This window comes from Hemitrygon akajei, chromosome 20 (assembly GCF_048418815.1).
Source record: "Hemitrygon akajei chromosome 20, sHemAka1.3, whole genome shotgun sequence".
NCBI lineage: Eukaryota > Metazoa > Chordata > Chondrichthyes > Myliobatiformes > Dasyatidae > Hemitrygon > Hemitrygon akajei.
In genome coordinates this window covers 33,317,873-33,337,289 of record NC_133143.1, presented here as the reverse complement: position 1 = coordinate 33,337,289, position 19,417 = coordinate 33,317,873, and the positions used below count along the sequence as shown (strand labels likewise).

The 19,417-nt window shown below is 41.2% G+C and overlaps 1 protein-coding gene across 2 annotated transcripts in view; it reads right to left on the bottom strand.

Moving 5' to 3' along the window:
* Nucleotides 1-17,619, bottom strand: part of capn7 (calpain 7) — a 63,370-nt gene extending 45,751 nt beyond the window's left edge. For both annotated transcript variants that reach the window (XM_073024104.1, XM_073024105.1), the window contains exons 1-6: nt 17,448-17,619; nt 13,508-13,616; nt 13,180-13,343; nt 12,990-13,057; nt 3,289-3,492; nt 2,144-2,230 (exon numbers count right to left, since the gene is read on the bottom strand). In XM_073024104.1, the coding sequence (XP_072880205.1) occupies nt 2,144-2,230; nt 3,289-3,492; nt 12,990-13,057; nt 13,180-13,343; nt 13,508-13,616; nt 17,448-17,549 (734 nt within the window). In that variant the 5' untranslated portion in view covers nt 17,550-17,619. The remainder of the gene's footprint in view (nt 1-2,143; nt 2,231-3,288; nt 3,493-12,989; nt 13,058-13,179; nt 13,344-13,507; nt 13,617-17,447) is intronic.
* Between the last annotated feature and the right edge of the window lie 1,798 nt (nt 17,620-19,417).

Below are 19,417 nucleotides of genomic sequence, written 5' to 3'. Positions count from 1 at the left end.
ATAAGGAAAACACCAAGGCATTCTACAAATATATGAAGAACAAGAGGATAAGACGTGAGAGAATAGGACCAATCATGTGTGACAGTGGAAAAGTGTGTATGGAACCGGAGGAGATAGCAGAGTTACTTTATGCTTCAGTATTCACTAGGGAAAAGGATCTTGGCGATTGTAGGGCTGACTTACAGTGGACTGAAAAGCATGTAGATACTAAGAGAGAGAACGTGCTGGAGCTTTTGGAAAGTTGGATAAGTCACCGGGACTGAAAGAGATGCACCCCAGGCTACTGTGGGAGGCGAGGGAGGAGATTGCTGAGCCTCTGGCAATGATCTTTGCATCATCAATGGGGACAGGAGAGGTTCCGGAGGGTTGGAGGGTTACTGATGTTGTTCCATTATTCAAGAAAGGGAGTAGAGATAGCCCAGGAAATTATAGACCAGTGAGTCTTACTTCAGTGGTTGGTAAGTTGATGAAGAAGATCCTGAGGGGCAGTATTTATGAATATTTGGTATAATATGATTAGGAATAATCAGCATGGCTTTGTCAAAGGCAGATCGTCCCTTATAAGCCTGACTGAATTTTTTGAGGATGGGACCAAACATGAAGGTAGAGCAGTAGATGTGGTGTATATGGATTTCAGCAAGGCATTTGATAAGGTACCCTGTGCAAGGCTTATTGAGAAAGTAAAGAGGCATGGGATCCAAGAGGACATTGCTTTGTGGATCCAGAAATGGCTTGCCCACAGAAGGCAAAGTGTGGTTGTAGACAGGTCATATTCTGTATGGAGGTCGGTCAACACAGGCGTGCCTCAGGGATCTGTTCTGGGACCCCTACTCTTCGTGATTTTTATAAATGACCTGGATGAGGAAGTAGAAGGATGGGTTAGTAAATCTGCTGATGACACAAAGGTTGGGGGTGTTGTGGATAGTGTGGAGGGCTGTCAGAGGTTACAGCAGGACATTGATAGGATGCAAAACCGGGCTGAGAAGTGGCAGGTGGAGTTCAACCCAGATTAAGTGTGAGGTGGTTCATTTTGATAGGTCAAATATGATGGCAGAATATAGTATTAATGGTAAGGCTCTTGGCAGAGTGGAGGATCAGAGGGATCTTGGGGTCAGAGTCTACATGACACTCAAAGCTGCTACACAGGTTGACACTGTGGTTAATAAAGCATACGGTGCATTGGCCTTCATCAACTGTGGGATTGAGTTTAGGAGCCGAGAGGTAATGTTGCAGCTATAGGACCCTGGTCAGACCCCACTTGGAGTACTGTGCTCAGTTCTGGTCGCCTCACTATAGGAAGGATATGGAAACCATAGAAAGGGTGCAGAGGAGATTTACAAGGCTGTTGCCAGGATTGGGGAGCATGCCTTATGAGAATAGGTTGAGTGAACTTGGTCTTTTTTCCTTGTAGTGACGGAGGATGAGAGGTAACCTGATAGAGGTGTATAAGATGATGTGAGGCATTGATCATGTGGATAGTCAGAGGATTTTCCCAGGGCTGAAATGCCCAACACGAGAGGGCACAGTCTTAAGGTGCTTGGAAGTAAGTACAGAGGAGATAACAGGGGTAAGATGTGGGGTAAGATGTGTTTTTTTTTTTTACACACAGAGAGTGGTGAGTGCATGGAATAGGCTGTCGGCAACAGTGGTGGAGGCGGATACAATAGGGTCTTTTTAGAGACTCCTGAACAGGTACATAGAGCTCAGAAAAATAGAGGGCTATGGGTAACCCTAGGTAATTTCTATGATAAGGACATGTTCTGCACAGCTCTGTGGGCTGAAGGGCCTGTATCGTGTTGTAGGTCTTCTATGTTTCTATGAAATATTTCCCTCATGTTAACACATTCCAGAAGTTTAATATTACATCTTTATTTTAAATGTAAATGATCTGATGCTTCTTATTTTACTGAATACTAAATTTAATCACTCTATGCAGCATCATGGATAGAAATCACCACAAAAAATACAATACTCATATTTTTTATATTCCAACACTGACCATAACTTGTTTATTCCTAATTCCAGCCATAATTATTATCAATTGTCTTTTGACCACTCACAAATGTATGATATTCTAAATGCTGATCACAAAATATTTCAAGTTTCTAACACTGGTTTGAAATCAGAAACAGAAGCAACTTACGAGAATGGCATTGGAAATGCAAACCGCTCCTTAAGATCCACACTCATGAAAGGTACATACTCAATTCTATTGATTTTGGAAGTTTTCCTGCAAAAAGAAAGAACATAAAAAGCCATTGAATAAAAGGATAACTTTTAAAATGTGATAATGTTCACATTATCAAACATTACATAATGGGCATATCTGAAAATCTAGTTGCTTCCCAAAATTAAATATTTTTGGATCCAGTGGATGGATCCAAGCACTTTGGTGTGAAAAGCAATCAAAGTAGGACTCAATGCAGAGCAGCGTTGGTCCAGGCTTTCAGTATGAACGTCAAAGAAAGAAGCCTTTAATATTAATAAGTGTGGGATAGTTCTGATGACAGCTCACTGATAGGAAACCCTGAGCGGAACCAAGGTAAATTCAGTTTACCATTCAGCCATGTCACTCAGGAGCCCACCTGCCTGACAGAAGGTAGCCCGATGCAATGGACTAAATAAGCTGCCTCTCCAATCCAAGAGTAAGGCAGTGAAATGTGGGGAAGCCTGACTGGCAAGTAGCAAAACACAAGGCCTTGCCCAGTGAAGGTTCCGAAAGACTTTGGCAGAAGGAAGAGGAGCCAGAGCCCTTCATCAGATGAGGAGCCTTTGACGTGAAATGCACTCTGTTTCTCTTTCTACTGATATGTATTACTGATGACCGTTTACAGTGTTTTTTATTAATTTAAAAAATATTAACTTTATTGTAAAAGAAATAAAAATACTTGCAAACAGTAGAAAACCACAAATACTTGAAGACAAAAATAAATTGCACTGTTTTTTTTCCTTAATCTCCACAGCACAAGTCCCCATTCAGATGAGAAGGGTCTCTGATCTAATGCCAGTTCCTGGCTGATGTAGGATCAGACAGATTTCCAAGAATAACAGAAATCTTAAACAGCCCTGGGACTTTGGGCTTTTCTCTGAACCACTGACTAAAGTTGGCCTGATGGTGTCCAATGATTTTATTTCTTGTTACTTAGGATACTGATGTGATGAAAATGCTCTTCAAGATATTCTCATGCTCCAAAAAGTGAAAGGACTTTTATTTAACCTTAATGTAAAGCATTTCCTGACATTATTCTAAAGCTGGAGCCATGCTATCAATTTTTTGTATGTTCTCACCGCAAGACTTCAATTTCTTCTGCAGAGTAAAGCTGACCCTGACTTGACGACTCACTGCCTTGAATTCTAGACAACTGTGGTTTATCATTCAGAGAAAAATCTGATCCCAAAGGATGGAAAGTTCGAAACGGCTGACTTGCTTTTGCTGCAGTATGCTTTCTTTCTTGAGACATCTTGGACATTGAATCCTTTAGTGCTTCGGCTCTAAATGAGAACAGAAGGCCAAGTTAGTTATAAATCGTATCACACATTCATGACATCCATGTTTTTTTTAAAAAAAGAACCAAGGAAACAGATGCATGTGAACATCAAAATCTCCAAGTTTCAGTATCACTTATCATTCCATCTTGGACATTTATTGTTGATGTTTGTTTGTCAGTGAGATTAAACTCATGACCTAACAGCAGTCTTGAGTACATCTGACACTCAAGCATTCAGCTTTAAAAACAGAAGTGTCACATTCACTGTTGAAAGAACAATTAGGGATTACTAATAAATTCTGGACTTGCTAGGGATATTTTTTAACTCTCCAGTTCAACAATGATTGAATGAAATGTATCCACGTCCAAACTATGCAACTTTCCCTGGTTAGCCTATTGACATTTTGTCACAGCCCCATTGCTTTTATAGTGAAAACCACCAGATGTTATACAGTCGGCCCTCCTTATTGGCGGGTTCCACATGCGTGGATTCAACCAACCACAGATCGGGAAAACTCAGAAGTTCTCTCCAGCACTTGTCATTTGAGCATGTACAGACTTTTTTTTTCTTGTCATTATTCCCTAAACAATACAGTATAACAACTATTTACATAGCATTTACATTGTATTAGGTATTATAAGTAATCTAGAGATGATTTAAATTATACAGGAGGACATGCATAGGTTACCGCGGAGCGGAATTTGAAATAAAACGGAAGTTCTCTAAGTCGGAACAGGTACGTCTGGTATTATTTAGCGTCAGTTAGTCAAATGTTTGTCTCAGTATATAGTACATATTTTACCTTTCTATGCATATAAAACACTTTAAGAAACAAATATATTTCAATAATTAAACCACTGCATTGCTTAGTGATAATTGTAGCTTTCATCGGGGCAGGGCCTTTCACATTCTCCATTATTCTCACTTTATCCTTTAAAATTGTTCCGATTGTTGACCGACTGTAGCCTAACGCTTTTCCAATGACCGATGGAATTTCACGTCTTTCTGATCACTATTATTTCCATTTTATTTTCAATCATGATCGTTTTCCGTCAACGGAACAGAAACACTGTGTGTGGCGGGTCCCGAGCTTTGCCGGGTCCTAAAGTCCACCGCACTAAAACAGGTTAAATAAGGTCCGGAGCTCTGTGTATTTTGCTATCCGTGGGGGCCCCGGAACCAATCCCCCGCAGATAAGGAGGGCCGACTGTACTCATAATAGACCACCTTATAAAAAGACAAGAACTCTTATCTCTAGTTTTCATGGAATCTTAGATGTGTTCAGCTCAGTTTCGCTTCACTCATCTATGTTGAGCATGATGCCTATCCTTGGTAACTGACTTGTCTATAATACGTCCATGTCTCTATATACTGGTCCTATCCAAGTGTCTGACCAAATGCCTTTTAAATGTTGTAACTGTATCTGCCTCCAAAATCTCCTCTAGTAGCTTGTTCCTGATATTCACTGTTCTCTGGGTGAAAAGCTTACCCCTCAGATCTCCTTTGAATTTCTTTCCTCTAAACTTACACTAATTCCCCTTAAGTTTTAGACTGCCATACATTGGAGAAAAATGATTCTGACTATCTGACCTTTTAGTCAAGTCAAATTTATTGTCATTTAACTCTATACATGTACACTGTCAAACGAGATGTTTCTCCTGACCAGGGTGTAAAGCACAGTAGTACTCATACACACAAAGTATAACCCACAATAACTTCGAAAAGTAAGGATAAAATCTACAGATGGATTACACAAAAACAAACAAAGTGCATAAATTAAACATTGTAAGGTACAGAACATATCAGCCAGTGACATTTTGAATGCGATGCGGCAGGGAGTTCAGAAGCCTAACGGCCTGAGGGAAGAAACTGTTTCCCCATCCTGACCATTCTTGTTTTTGTGCCTCGGACTCTCCTGCCTGATGGTAGAAAGTCAGAACGGATGCTGTATAGATGGGTGGGATCCTTGATAATAGCAAGGGCCATGCATACACAGTGCTCCTGATAAATGTCCCTGACGATCCTCTCAGCCGTTCTCACAGGACTTTGCAGAGACTTCCAGTCCAGCAACTCGGCTGCTCCCATTCCAGATGGGAATGCAACTTGTCAGGACCCCTCTCATCATTGTTCCTGTAAAATTCAGTGAAGGTGGAGGTTGGGGGGTGACCTCACTTGCCTCAAACTCCTTAGGAAGGAGAGGCACTGCTGTGTCAGGAAGGTGATATTGAGGGACCAGTGAGGTCATCTGTGATGTGAACACCCAGGAGTTTGGTGCACGTAACTTAATGTCACTTATCAATTTATAAACTTCTATGAAGCCTTCTAGTTCCAGTGAAAATTAACCCAGTTTATTCAATCCCTGGTTTCACTACAACACTCTATTCCAGGCACCATTCCAGTGAATCACTTTTACACTCTATTGACACCACTCTGCCACTGTGGTGACCAAAGCTATTCACAACATTCTAAGTGCAGTCAAAGCTCCAGTCCAACTTTTATTCCATGGAGATAAATTCATCATAAAGGCAATATAAAATCACTTAGGCCACTCTGCGTAAGTTGCATAGAAAAAAGAAATTTTTATTTTTCAAAAACTCTACTTCCTTGCAGGAAAGTATTCTGCTATTTCTTTTAAATGCAATACTACTGTTGACATAAAATAACAATTAAGGGACTTCATCACAATATCTCTAGACAGCAAAAGGATCTCAAGAACAAAAATTGCTAAAAAATATCACTTGTTCATATCAAGATGCAACAAAGCACAACTAAAGACATTTTCACGAATGTGAAAAAAGGGCGGTGGGAAGATGGTGTTGGCGAACTGCAGCTCAGGATGTCAGTGCAATGTACTTCTGCGTCTTTGTTTATGCAACAGCAAACTACAGTAACGCAACTAATAAAAACAACATATGTTGGAGAGAAAAACAAACTTTAACATTTTGTGCCAATGTTCTTGCAATATTGCTGCCTGTGGCAGTTTGAGTTGAAATAAATTGTTGGGAGTGGGGGTGTCAGGTTTCAGTTTGGAAGAGGCGCTGGCTTTGAGTAAGTTGTCCTTGTAATTTTCTGTTGAGTTTTCCTTCTTAGTTACTATGTCAGTGGTACTTAGTGTAGCTTAAATGGCCGTTCTGTGTTCTTCATGCCGGATGTTGGAGTCCTGGGAGACCCAGAATCTTCCAGGGAAGTACTTCTGGGTGAAGTGGATCTAGCTGCAGCTCCTTGAAGACTGTTTTAGGGATCTGGAGCAGCAAGTGGATGACCTTCAGCTTGACTGGGAGAGGGAAGAGATCATCGATCAAGCTACAGTTAAGTAGTCACCTCTAGGTTGTAGGAGGCAGGTAGCTGGGTGACTATTAGAAGAAATGGGAAGGTGAATAGGCAGTTAGCCCAGAGCACCCCAGTGGCCATTCTCCTAAATAATGAGTACACTGTTTTGGATACAGTTGTGGGGGATGACCTCCCAGGGGAATGCCACAGAGATAAGGTTACTGGCACTGAGCATGGGTCCGTGGTGTAGAAGGGGAAGAGGGAGAAGAGGGGAGCAGTAGTGATAGGGGACTCAATAGCCAAAGGAACAGAAGGTAGATTCTGTGGATTCTGTGGATGTGAGCAGGGCACTGGGATGGTATTTTGCCTTCTAGATGCCAGGGTCAGGGACGTCTCGGATCGTATCCGCAGCATTTTGTGGGGGGGGGGGGGGGGGGGGAAGGAAGAGCAGTCAGATGTCTTGCTACATACTGGTACCAATGAACGAAAGACTTAGGAAGGAACAACAATGAGGCCCTGAAGAGAGAATTTAGAGAGCTAGGCAGAAAGCTGAGAATCAGGACCTTAAAGGTAGAAATTTCTGGATTGCTAACAATGCCACGTGCCAGTGAGGGTAGAAACAGGATGATATGGCAGATAAATGCATGGCTGAGAAGGTGGTGCAGGGAGCAGGGCTTCAGGTTCTTGGATCATTGGGATCTCTTCTGGGGAAGGCATGACCTGTAAAATGGGGATGGATTGCACCTGAACTCAAGGGAGACCGATATTCTTGTGGGGAGGTTTTATAGAGCTGTTGGGAAGATTAAATTAATTTGGCACTGGGATGGGAACTGGAGTAAAGGGACTAAGGACAGGATGGATGGTTACAAAAACTAAAAAAGATTAGAGTGCAGTCAGGCTGTCAGGAAGGGTAGGCAGATAACATGATAAAATTGTAGCTAATGGGGTGAGTGTCAGTGCATTAGGGATGCAGAATCAAAAAAAGTAATAAATATAGTACCCAAAGTGTTATATCTCAATACACAGAGTATAAGAAATCAGATGAATGATCTAGTTGCACTTTTACAGATTAAGTATGATGTTGTGGCCATCATTGAAATCATGGCTGAAAGATGGTTGTAGTTGGGAGCTAAATGATCAAGGTTACACATTGTATCAGAGGCATAGGAAGGTAGGCACAGAGGGTGGTGGTAAAGAAGTGCATCAAATCATTAGAAATTGAATCCTTGTGGGTTGAGTTAAGAAACTGCAAGGGTAAAAGGACCCGGATGGCAGTTATATACAAGCCTCCAAACAGCTGGGATGTGGACTACAGATTACAAAGGGAAATAGCAAAGGCATGTAAAAAGGGAAAGGTTATGATAGTCATAGGAGATTTGAATATGCAGGTAGATTGGGAAAATCAAGTTGGTAATGCATTTCAAGGGAGTCAATTTGTTGAATGCTGACAAAATTGGTTTTTAGAACAGTTCATCATTGAGCCTACCAGAGAATCAGCTATACTGGATTGGGGTGTTATGTAATAAACCAGAGGTGATTAGGGAGCTTAAGATAAAGGAACCCTTAGGAGACAGTGATCACAATATGACTGTGACCATTAGGCGGCGTGGCACACGGCAGCAGCAGCCTTTTGGATCTGGTGCTACTTTAGTTTAGTTTACTTTAATTTAGTTTTTAAATTTAATTTTAAGGTACAATTACTGTTTACGGCAATGGATAACAGAGCGACTATCTACCATCGCCAGATACTGCTACAATACAGAGATCGCCCAAAAGCAAACCTTCATGAAAATCTGCTGGGTAGATTGCGCGACCTCGGCTTGCTGAGGGTTTCGGGCCTGCAGTCCTGGGAGTCGCCTGATGCCGGTGGCCGGAGGTGGGAATGTCCTAAGCGGTGTGAGAAGAAGCGGAAGTGAGGCGAACAGGCAGGAGTTTGTGCCAGGAAAAAAGCAAGCCCTAGCCGGCCGGCTCTCCCGTCCATTCTGCTCTCCAATGGACAGTAAATTGGACTACATCTGTGGCAACGGAATACTCAACGGGAGTACAGAAACGGAAGGAATCCTGGACGCCGCTATTTATGTAACAGATTTTCCCCCAAGCCATCGGAATACCAACCTACTGCCCTCTGCTGTGCCTATTGTCTTGATTATTATTTATTGCAATGCCTGCACTGTTTTGTGTACTTTATGCAGTCCTGGGTAGGTCTGTAGTCTAGTGTAGTTTTTGTGTTGGTTTACTTAGTTCAGTGTAGTTTTTGTATTGTTCATGTAGCACCATGGTCCTGAAAAATGTCTCGTTTTTACTGTGTACTGTACCAGCAGTTATGGTCGAAATGGCAATAAAAAGTGACTTGACTTGTCTTGAGTTCAACTTGAAATTTGATAGGGAGAAAGCAAACTCTGACGTAGCAGTACTTTAGTGGAGTAAAGGAAATTACAGTGGTATGAGAGAGGAGCTGGCCAAAGTAAATTGGAAAGAGATTCTGGCAAGGATGGTAGTAGAGCAGGAATTGCTTGAATTTCTGGGAAATATGAGGAACATGCGTCGTGGTTTTTCGTGCCTCACAAATGACCAGGAGACGCAGAAGATTCTTCAAGAAGGGTTAAACTTTAATTTGCAAATCAAAGCTGAGACAGTCATTGAGCTAGTCGCTGATTGCCCACCGATCCCCGGACACAGCATTTTTTATAGCAATCTCCTGGTCCAGTTGCATTAGCATATGTAATCGATCTATAGTTGCGTATTACACGTACCTCACGTACATCATGCATAGCAAATAATAAACTCAGAACTGAGCAATGTTCTAATCTACATTTCTTTAACTCTTTAGCTACCTCTCATTGACACACCATTGTCTTCTACATTCCTAAGATTTCATTCTACTAAATTGAGTACATGCATAGCAAATAACTGACTTCATAGTTAAAATTTATACTTTTATACTCCAATACATGCAGGATAGATGTATTCCAGAAACAAAGAAGTAGTTAAATGGTACAACCTTGGCAAACAAGGGAAATTAAAGCTAATGTAAAAGCAAAAGAGAGGGCATACAACAAAGCAAATATTAGCGGGAAGAGAGAAGATTGGGAAGCTTTTAAAAACCTGCAGAAAGCAATTAAAAATCATTGGGAAGGAAAAGATGAAACATGAATGCAAGCTAGCAAACAACATCAAAGTGGATACAAAAAGCTTTTTCATGTATGTGAAAAAATATAAGAAAGATGAGCATGGATATAGGACCTCTAGAAAATTAGGTCAGAGAAATAATAATGGGGGACAAGACAAGACATAGATGAACTAAATGAGTATTTTGTATCAGTTTTCACTGAGGAAGACACTAGCAGTGTGCCAGGAGTTGGAGGGTGTGAGCAAAGAGAAGTGAGTACAGATACTATTACAAGGGAGAAGGTGCTCAAAAAGCTGAAAGGCCTAAAGGTACATAAGTCACCTGGACTAGATGAACTGAACCTTAAGGTTCAGAAAGAGATTGTGGAGAAATTAGTAATGATTTCTCAAGAATCATTGGAGTCTGGTGTGGTTCCAGAGGACTGGAAAATTGCAAATGTCACTCCACTCTTTAAGAAAGGAGGAAGGCAGCAGAAAAGAAATTATAGACCAGTTAGCCTGACCTCAGTGGTTGGGCAGATGTTGGAGTCAATTGTTAAGGATGAGGTTATAGAATACTAAGTGACACAGATAGGACAAAGTTTCATGGTTTCCTTAAGGAAAAATCTTGCCTAACAAACCTGTTGGAATTCTTGGAGAAGATTACAAATAGGATAGATATAGGGGATGCAGTGTATGTTGTATATTTGGACTTTCAGAATGCCTTTGACAAGGTACCACATGAGGTTGCATACCAAGTTAAGAACCCATGGTATTACAGGAGAGTTACTGGCATGGTTAGAGCATTGGCTGATTGGTAGGGGGCAGCGAGTGAGATTAAAAGGATCCTTTGATTGGCCAGCAGTGACTAGTGGTGTTCCTCAGGGTTCAGTGTTGGGATGGCTCCTTTTCATGCTGTATATCAATGATTTGGAATAGATGGCTTTGTTTCCAAATTTACAGATGATACGAAGATTGGTGGTGGGGCAGGTTGTGTTGAGGAAATGGGAAGGCTGCAGAAGGACTTGGCCAGATTAGAAGAATGGGCAAAAAAGTAGCATGAAATACTATGTTGGAAAATGCAAGGTCATGCACTTTGGTAGAAGACTATTTTCTAAACAGGGAGAAAAGCCAAAAATATAAGGGACAAAAATCAAAGGGACTTGGGAGTCCTTGTGCAGAACCCCCTAAAGTTTAACTTGCAGGTTGAGTCGGTGGTGAGGAAGGCAAATGCAAGGTTAGTATTCATTTCAACAGGTCTAGAATACAAGAACAGGGATGTCATGCTGAGGCTTTATAAGGCATTGGTGAGGCCTCACCTTGATATTGTGAACAATTCTGGACTCCTTATCTAAGATAAGATCTGGTGGCATTGGAGAAGGTTCAGAGGAAGTTCACAAGGATGATTCCGGGAATGTAAGGGCTATCAAATGAGGAACATTTGATGACTTTGGGCCTGTACTCACTGGAATTTAGAAGGATGAGAGGGGGATTCTCATTGAAAGCTTTCGAATGTTGAAAGACCTAGACTTGGTAGATGTGGAAAGGATGTTTCCCATAGTGGAGAGTCTAAGACAAGAGGACACAGGCTCAAGATTTTGAGGAATTTAGAAGATTGAGGGGGGATCTTATTGAAACATATAAAATTCTAAAGGGATTGGACAGGCTAGATGCAGGAAGATTGTTTCCGATGTTGGGGAAGTAAAGAACGAGGGGTCACAGTTTAAGGATAAAGGGGAAGCCTTTTAGGACCGAGATGAGGAAAAACTTCTTCACAGAGAGTGGTGAATCTGTGGAATTCTCTGCCACAAGAAACAGTTGAGGCCGGTTCATTGGCTATATTTAAGCGGAAGTTAGATATGGCCCTTGTGGCTAAAGGGATCGGGGGTATGGAGAGAAAGCAGGTACAGGGTTCTGAGTTGAATGATCAGCCATGATCATACTGAATGGCGGTGCAGGCTCGAAGGGCCGAAGGGACTACTCCTGCACCTATTTTCTATGTTTCTAAGATAGACAGGAGTCCATTTAAAACAGAGATGTGGAGAAATTTATTTAGCCAGAGGATAGCAAATTTGTGGAATGTGTAACCACAGGCAGCTGTGGAGGCCAGGTCATTGGGTGTCTTTAAGACAGAGATTGATTGATTGATTCTTGATTGGCCAGGGCATCAAATGTTATGGGGAGAAGACCGGGAATTAGGCTTGAAGAGGGGGAGAAAAGGGATCAGCCATGGCTGAATGGCAGATCAGACTTGATGGGCTGAATGGCCCAATTCTGCTCCAATGTCCTCTGGTCTTATGGTCTAAATGGGCAGTTCAAGCTCAGAACAGCAGCACAGATAGTTAATTCAGTATTCATTAACACCTCACTCAGATGAAATTGTAAAAGAGTTTGTGATGGAGTTATACAGAACAGAAACTTATTTATCTCAACTTGTCCATCCATGTCGACCAAGTTGTCTCCTTGCGCTAGTCCCATCTCCCTGTGTTTGGCTCATTTTCCTCCAAACCTTTCCCATCCATGTGCCTATATAAATGTACTTTAAATGTTGTAATTGTACCCATTCCTACCACTTCCTCTGGCAGCTCATTCATTATGCCCATCATCCTCTCTGTCAGCTTTGCTTCAAATTCTTTCCCTTTCACTTCTGACTTAGGGAAAAAGACTGTGACCATTCTCCTCATGATTTTATACATTTCTAAGTTCAATCCTCAGTTACCCATGGCCCAGGGAAAAAAATTCCAACCTACCCAGGGTTTCCTTATAGCTTGAGCTCTCCAAGTCCCAGTAACCATAATGGTGAACCTTTCCAACTTACAGCCGTGCTTTGCAGACAGACAAATTGAACAGCCACAGCATTCCAAATGCAGTCTCACCAAAGTCTTGTCCAGCTGTAATATGACATTCCAACTCTTGTACTCGATGCCCCAGCTGATGAAGGAGAGTGAAGCTGATCTTTTAAATACATGTCATGGAATAGATCTGCAGGTATATCTGACATGAAACTTTGCATAACATTCACAAAGTTTCCTACACATTTTTTTTTCAGAAAAAGCGCTTGCCTCTATAATTACGTTTCAAATGCCAGATCCTGTCCTGCTAGATCGCAGTCAGTGACTCACCTATCTAGGGCTTGTCGGGCTAACTGTTTCAATTTCGCCTGCAGAGTTTGATCAGAAGTTTCATTTGCCTAGGATGGAAAATAGTGATTAATTAAACTTCTGCAGTGCACTTGATCCACTAATCTAGTCACACACAAACAAGTTTATATGCTTTCTTTTGGTGCTAATTTATTTTATGGCATTTACTCACTGTTTTCAGACATAATTCAACAGCCTCAGTGTATAGTTCTACTGCTTCATCACTATTATCCTTCTCATCCTCCTCAAATGCTTGGGTGACCAGGAAGTGAGCACGTTCCAAATCCATCTGCTGCTTTGTCTTCAGGGGGACACCCTTGCAGTTCTGTGACTGAACTGAACATTTACGTAAATTCAGCAATTGTTTTAACTGTGAATGTTCCTTCCAACTTCTAAAACTTACAATTTAAAAAAAAATACCAAGCAGTGTAAATTTGATATGAACCTGTATTTAGATTTATTTTAGTGGCCACTGTAACACGAATGTAAACAACACAAACCTGCTGTGTAAAGAGCTTGCACTCGATCCAGGTATTCGTTTATTTTCTCCTGTATAGCATCCAGTTTTGATCCAGCCATACTAGCACAAATCAAAGCTTGTGCAGCTTCCTAAAAGAAAAATATCCATTTAAGTAGGAATCAAACCTTCAGAAGGGACGAACAGATTTACAAATTTATAGTGCCTTGTATACAGGACTATTGCATGGCCTCAAACTGAAGAGCTGACAATTCTCTCCCACCAACTCCAATCACCCCCCCCCCCCCCCAAAAGATGCTGAGGTCCTCTAGCAGTTCATTTTATTAAAATCTAGGAAGAAAATAATCTGTTATTAGGATGAGGAATAAACATTAGTTTATTATTATTATTATTATTAGTTTAACTCAATGTAAAGTCAATTGTTCTTAAAGTGATGCCACCAGATCATTCAAAACTTGATACCAAAATTGGTTATAAATTTTGTTCTGTAACAACTGATTTTATTTGGTCCCTGACAGCTGCTTCTTGGTAACATGCACAACACACTGGAGGAACTCCAGCATCTGCAGTGTACTTTGTGCTTATGCTTCTTGGTAAAGTATTTGAAAACAAGGGAAGCTCTGACCACAATCATCTGCATCACCAAACTCACTTTCAAACTTCTTCAGTTCCATCCAAGCTTTTACCACTTAAACCCAAATCCAATGATCTTATTACATCAATGTGTAGCTCCCTCTCCGCCTCTCATTTTCTACTTTAATATCTACTTGAGTTCATCCAAAACTTTCCTGGCCTGTATCCTCGCTCACAAGATCCCTATCACTCCATGTTTATTGAAATAAGATGGCCCCTGATTCAGCAGTACTTAGAATCACAGAACAGGATAAAATTTAATTGTAGAATAATAATGACAGAGAAAAGTTAATCCCTTCTCCACTTTTTCCCCTCCAATTCTGGAAAGACCATTTTCATGTATTTATCCAATTCCCATTTGAAACCACAAAGTGAATAGGTCTTCACCATCTTGTCAAGCAACACCTCTAGATGTTAATCACTATTAAATATACATGTATTAAAGTACATATTAAAAATTTCTCACCTTTTGTAACTTTTCTCTAATCATCTTTGACTTTTGGATCTTGACAACTGCACTAACAAGAGTATTTTTTTTGTCCAATATCTTCATTACTTTGAACACCAGAAATACATTTCTTTTCAAATGCTCTATTCTCAAATTGAACAAGCCCAGGCCTTCTCTAGTCCCTACATGTCCCAGAACTCTGTAACCACTCTCTTAAATCTTTCTGCACACTCTTGCAGGCTTCCAGATGCTTCACAATAAACATTGATTATAAAGCAAAATGTCAGATGTAGTCAAACAAATGCTTCACAATTTTCTTGCTTTTTCACCTTAAATGTCTATTTACAAAGCCCAGGATCCCAAGATTTCTCAATCTGTACTACCACAACCAATGATCTTTGTCGAAAAATCTTCAGGACTTTGCTCCCAAACTCTCTGTAGATTTCCTACTACCTCTTACTGATCTTATCTATCAAAATAAATCATTTTGATCCTTTTGGTGACACATCCCAACTACCTCCTCTCTCCAACAGGCCATTTCAGTATACTTCTTTAAATGAGTCAAAGCCCAAGGATTAATTTAAAATTTGTCAATCTAGCTTTCAAATCTCATTCTGTTCTCACTCCTCCCTATTTTTTATAGAATGATAAATAAATACACAATGAAAACAGGTTTTGGATCTCACTGAGTCTGTGCCACCTTCCAGAATTCATTTTTACAATGCCTTATTCTTCCCACATTCCCATCACTTCAAACCACACCCACCCCCCAAGGTTCTTTCACTCACCCAAACACTTCCAGCAATTAACAAAACCAGTTAATCCGCACATTTCTGGGATAGAGTCATAAAGTCGTTGAACACTAAAGCGCAGCAGACCCACTGAGTCAGAGCCAAACTGTTATTCTGCCTTGTCCCATCAACCTGTACCTGGCTCATAGCCCTCTATACCACTCATAGCCTTATGTTTATTCATGCAAACCTCTCTCAGAATGCTTGACCCCTCAACCATTAGGCTCTTGCACCGGAGAGGAATACACTCACCCCAACACTGAACTTATTCCACAACCTATGGACTGACTTTTAGGGACTCTACAGCTCATTACTTATTTGTTTATTATTATTATTAGTAGTCTCTTTTTTGTATTTGTCTGTTATCTTTCATACAATGTTGTTTGTCCATATTCCTTGTGTGCTTTTTCATCGATTCTGTTGTGTTTCTTTGTATTTTACTGCAAATGCCTGCAAAAAATTGAATCCCAGGGTGGTATATGGTGACATATATGTACTTTAATAATAAATTTACTTTGAATTTTGGAGAATATTCAACATGGCTGCATGAATCCAATTCATTTCCTGCACAATTACTGAGATGAGCCACATAAAAGATACAAAGAAATAATATAAAGGAATCCTCACCAGATTCCCAACTTTATGATAATAATTTTTAATTAGTAATATCCAAAAAGATATGAGTGAACTTTGGTCCCAGCATACTGCATCATCACCCACTGGCTTCATTCAAATCTGGCAAAACAGGTATAGATAACAATATTATGAATTTGATTCAATTATTGTATGATATTGCACTGCGATAGTCCCGCCACAATCAAAAGGTTTGGGTAGTTTTTCTTCTCAACAGGAAAAAAAACAAATTGCACTTTAGATGATCTCAGGATATCGTAAAGAATTTCATGACCAATGAAATAATTTTGAACTAAAAGCAGAAAGTTTTGGAAACAATTAGCAAATTTTTGCAACTTTCAGTGGAAAGAGAATTGAGTCAATAGTCGATGACCCTTTTTCAGAACTGAAGAAGTGAGAAAGCAAGCAAATTGTCAAACTTCAGGGCAAACTCAGTGAACATTTCCATTAGTAACATACAAGTAGCTCTACAAGCTGATGCACTGTGTTGTCCTTGTTCCCAGTAACCCAATATCTTTATGATATCTGAATCCTCCAGTTCTGACTTGCAAAGCATCACAATTTTAAAACATTTCACTTTTGCAATAACTGTACTTCCATCTGTTTTACCATCTGGAATACCTTAATTATACCTCTTCCATTTTTTATCCTTTAAATTCTGACGTTGTTAAAGCTTTATTGCTGACCCTCCGAATTTTCTATGCAGGGCCTTGTGAAATAGCATTTAATAACACTTCTGTGAAGCACTGTAAGACAATTTACATGAATGCACTTTATGAATTTAGAGCACTCAAATATGGTACTCTGAGCTTGAGCTTCTGAAAAGCAAAAGGGCACCTGTGTGTGGACTTTTCAATAGATTAATTAAAGGAATTGCACAGGTAAATATATGCAGTCAGGTATGTGACACTTAACTAAATCCAATAAGACCCTTGGTTATTTTCTGATTGTGACAAAATATCTAAATCAGGCAGCTTTTTGTCAACTGTTGACGTATCTGAATTGCAGATTGAAAGCTGTCTATCACTCCTGTTTTTTTAAAAAAATACACTACCACTGTGAGAACTGCAACGACCAGTAAGTAACCCAAAAGCAAAAGGTGTTCGGAAAACAAAAGATGTGAACAAAAACAGAGAACGCTGAGAATACCCAGGTGTTCAAGGCAACATTTGCGGAAAGGGAAAACAAACGTTTCTTGTCGATGTATCTGCATTAGGATGATGCTGCACTCACTAACATCACACATCATCAGACAGCTGCACTGATGTTTACAACTCCGGCGAAACAGAGCCGGTGCAGGACAGCAGGCTGCGGCGACCGTGAGAGGCAGGAAAGTGCCCGGAGGTAACCCTGAGGTGGGAAAGACACCGTGCACGACATTACCGGGTCGCGACCTCCACACCCTGGGACCCCCAATTCCGCAACAGAGGCCAGGCTGATGCGCGCCCCGGCCTCACCTTGTAGTAGAAGACGGCCTCGGTGAACCGGCCGTTTTGGTCGTTTCTCACTGCCATCTGTGCGAATTTGACAGCATCCTGCTCCAGGGCACTAGGGTCCATGCTGGACCGGGAGGCGAAGCCCAGGGAAAAGACACCCTTCCCACCGACAGCCGGACCACAGGCGCTTCCGCATCCGGCGCCGCGCCGCTTACGTTCCGTCTACTTCCGCTTCCAGCGAGACCGGGTTCCGCGGGCAGCCTGTCGGGGTGGCACGTTCACATTCCTGAGCCTTGCCCGGGAAGGTGGCATTATCTGCGGAGAACTGTGCTCTCATGTCCCATGGCACAGGCTTGAGCACCAGATTCAGCCGTGAAGTAACCGACAGAGCAGCGCACTCACTCTCCGTGCCGGCTTTCGCTTTAGGCCGAGGCCCGAATGCCTTAAGTAATCTTGAAAGATCTGACGCCCTCAAAGAAGAGAAGTTGCCTCGGGATCAATGCTGAAACAGAATATCTAGTCATTATAATATTTTGAAAATTGTCGCTTGCTGTGCGCAAATTGTCAACAATGTTTCCAATAGGGAGCTGCTTCATTGCAGGATATAGGATATTTCAAATGGTATGTGAATGCCTCCCAATGTATATTCAAGTATTTATTTCCATGCTGCCTGAGCAGTATGAAGCACAAATTCCAACGTAGCCATTGAGTTATACAGCACAGAAAAGGCCTTACAGCTCAACTTGTCCATGCCAGGCAAGATTCAAAGTACGTTTATTATCGAAGAACGTGTAAATTATACAACCTTGAGGTTTGTTTGCTTACAGGTAGCCACAAAGCAATAAACTGGAAAGAACCCAATTAAAGAAAAAAATAAAAGACCAACCCTGATGTGCAAGAGAAACGGGAAAAAATACACAACTTTTGTAAACAATTGAAGTGAACAGCAACATTCCAACCAAATTGGGTCCTCAGATCTAAACCCTGGAGTAGGCTCAAAGCCTCGCTTATCAGTTCATCATATGAGCGGGCACGGAGCAGAGCAGCCGGGACAGTCTTCATTGCTTCAGCGTCATGTAGAGAGGAGAGGCCATCGCAGAGAGCGGGTGAAATCATCTCTCGCCTCTGATCTGGGCTGACATTTAAATTCGGACCTGGCTACTGCGAAGGTCTCAAGGCCTAGATCATGCCACTTAGTGACTTGCTCTGGGCTCAGATTTTGCCGACCAGCCTGAAACTGCTCTCAAGTTCTTCAGAGCTGTTTGAGCTTGTCCCATTTGCTAATGCATGGCACTCTTAAGCCTTTTGTTTTTATCCATCTAGCTCTTGAAATATCTTTTAAACTTGGTAATTGTACTCGCTTCTAAGGCCACATCTGCTAGCTTGTTCCGTATATCCACCATTCACTATGTGGAAAAAAATCTTCCATAGAACATTACAGCACAAAAATAGGCCTTTTGGCCCCTCTTGGCTGTGCCGAACCATTTTTCTGCCTATTCCCACTGGCCTGCACCTGGACCATATCCCTTCATACACCTCTCATCCACGTACCTGTCCAAGTTTTTCTTAAATGTTAAAAGTGAGCCTGCATTTACAACTTCATCTGGCAGCTCATTCCACACTCCCACCACTCTCTGTGTGAAGAAGCCCCCCCCTTTAAACTTTTCCCCCTTCACCCTTAATCCATGTCCTCTGTTTTTTTCTCCCCTAGCCTCAGTGGAAAAAGCTTGCTTGCATTCACTGTATCTATACTCATCATAATTTTATATACTTCTATCAAGTCTCCCCTCATTTTTCTACGCTCCAGGGAATAAAGTCCTAACCTATTCAACTTTTCTCTGTAACTCAGTTTCTCAAGTCCCGGCAACATCCTTGTAAACCTTCTCTGCACTCTTTCAATCTTATTAATATCTTTCCTTTAATTTGGTGACCAAAACCGCGCACACTACTCCAAATTTGGCCTCACCAATGCCTTATACAACCTCACCATA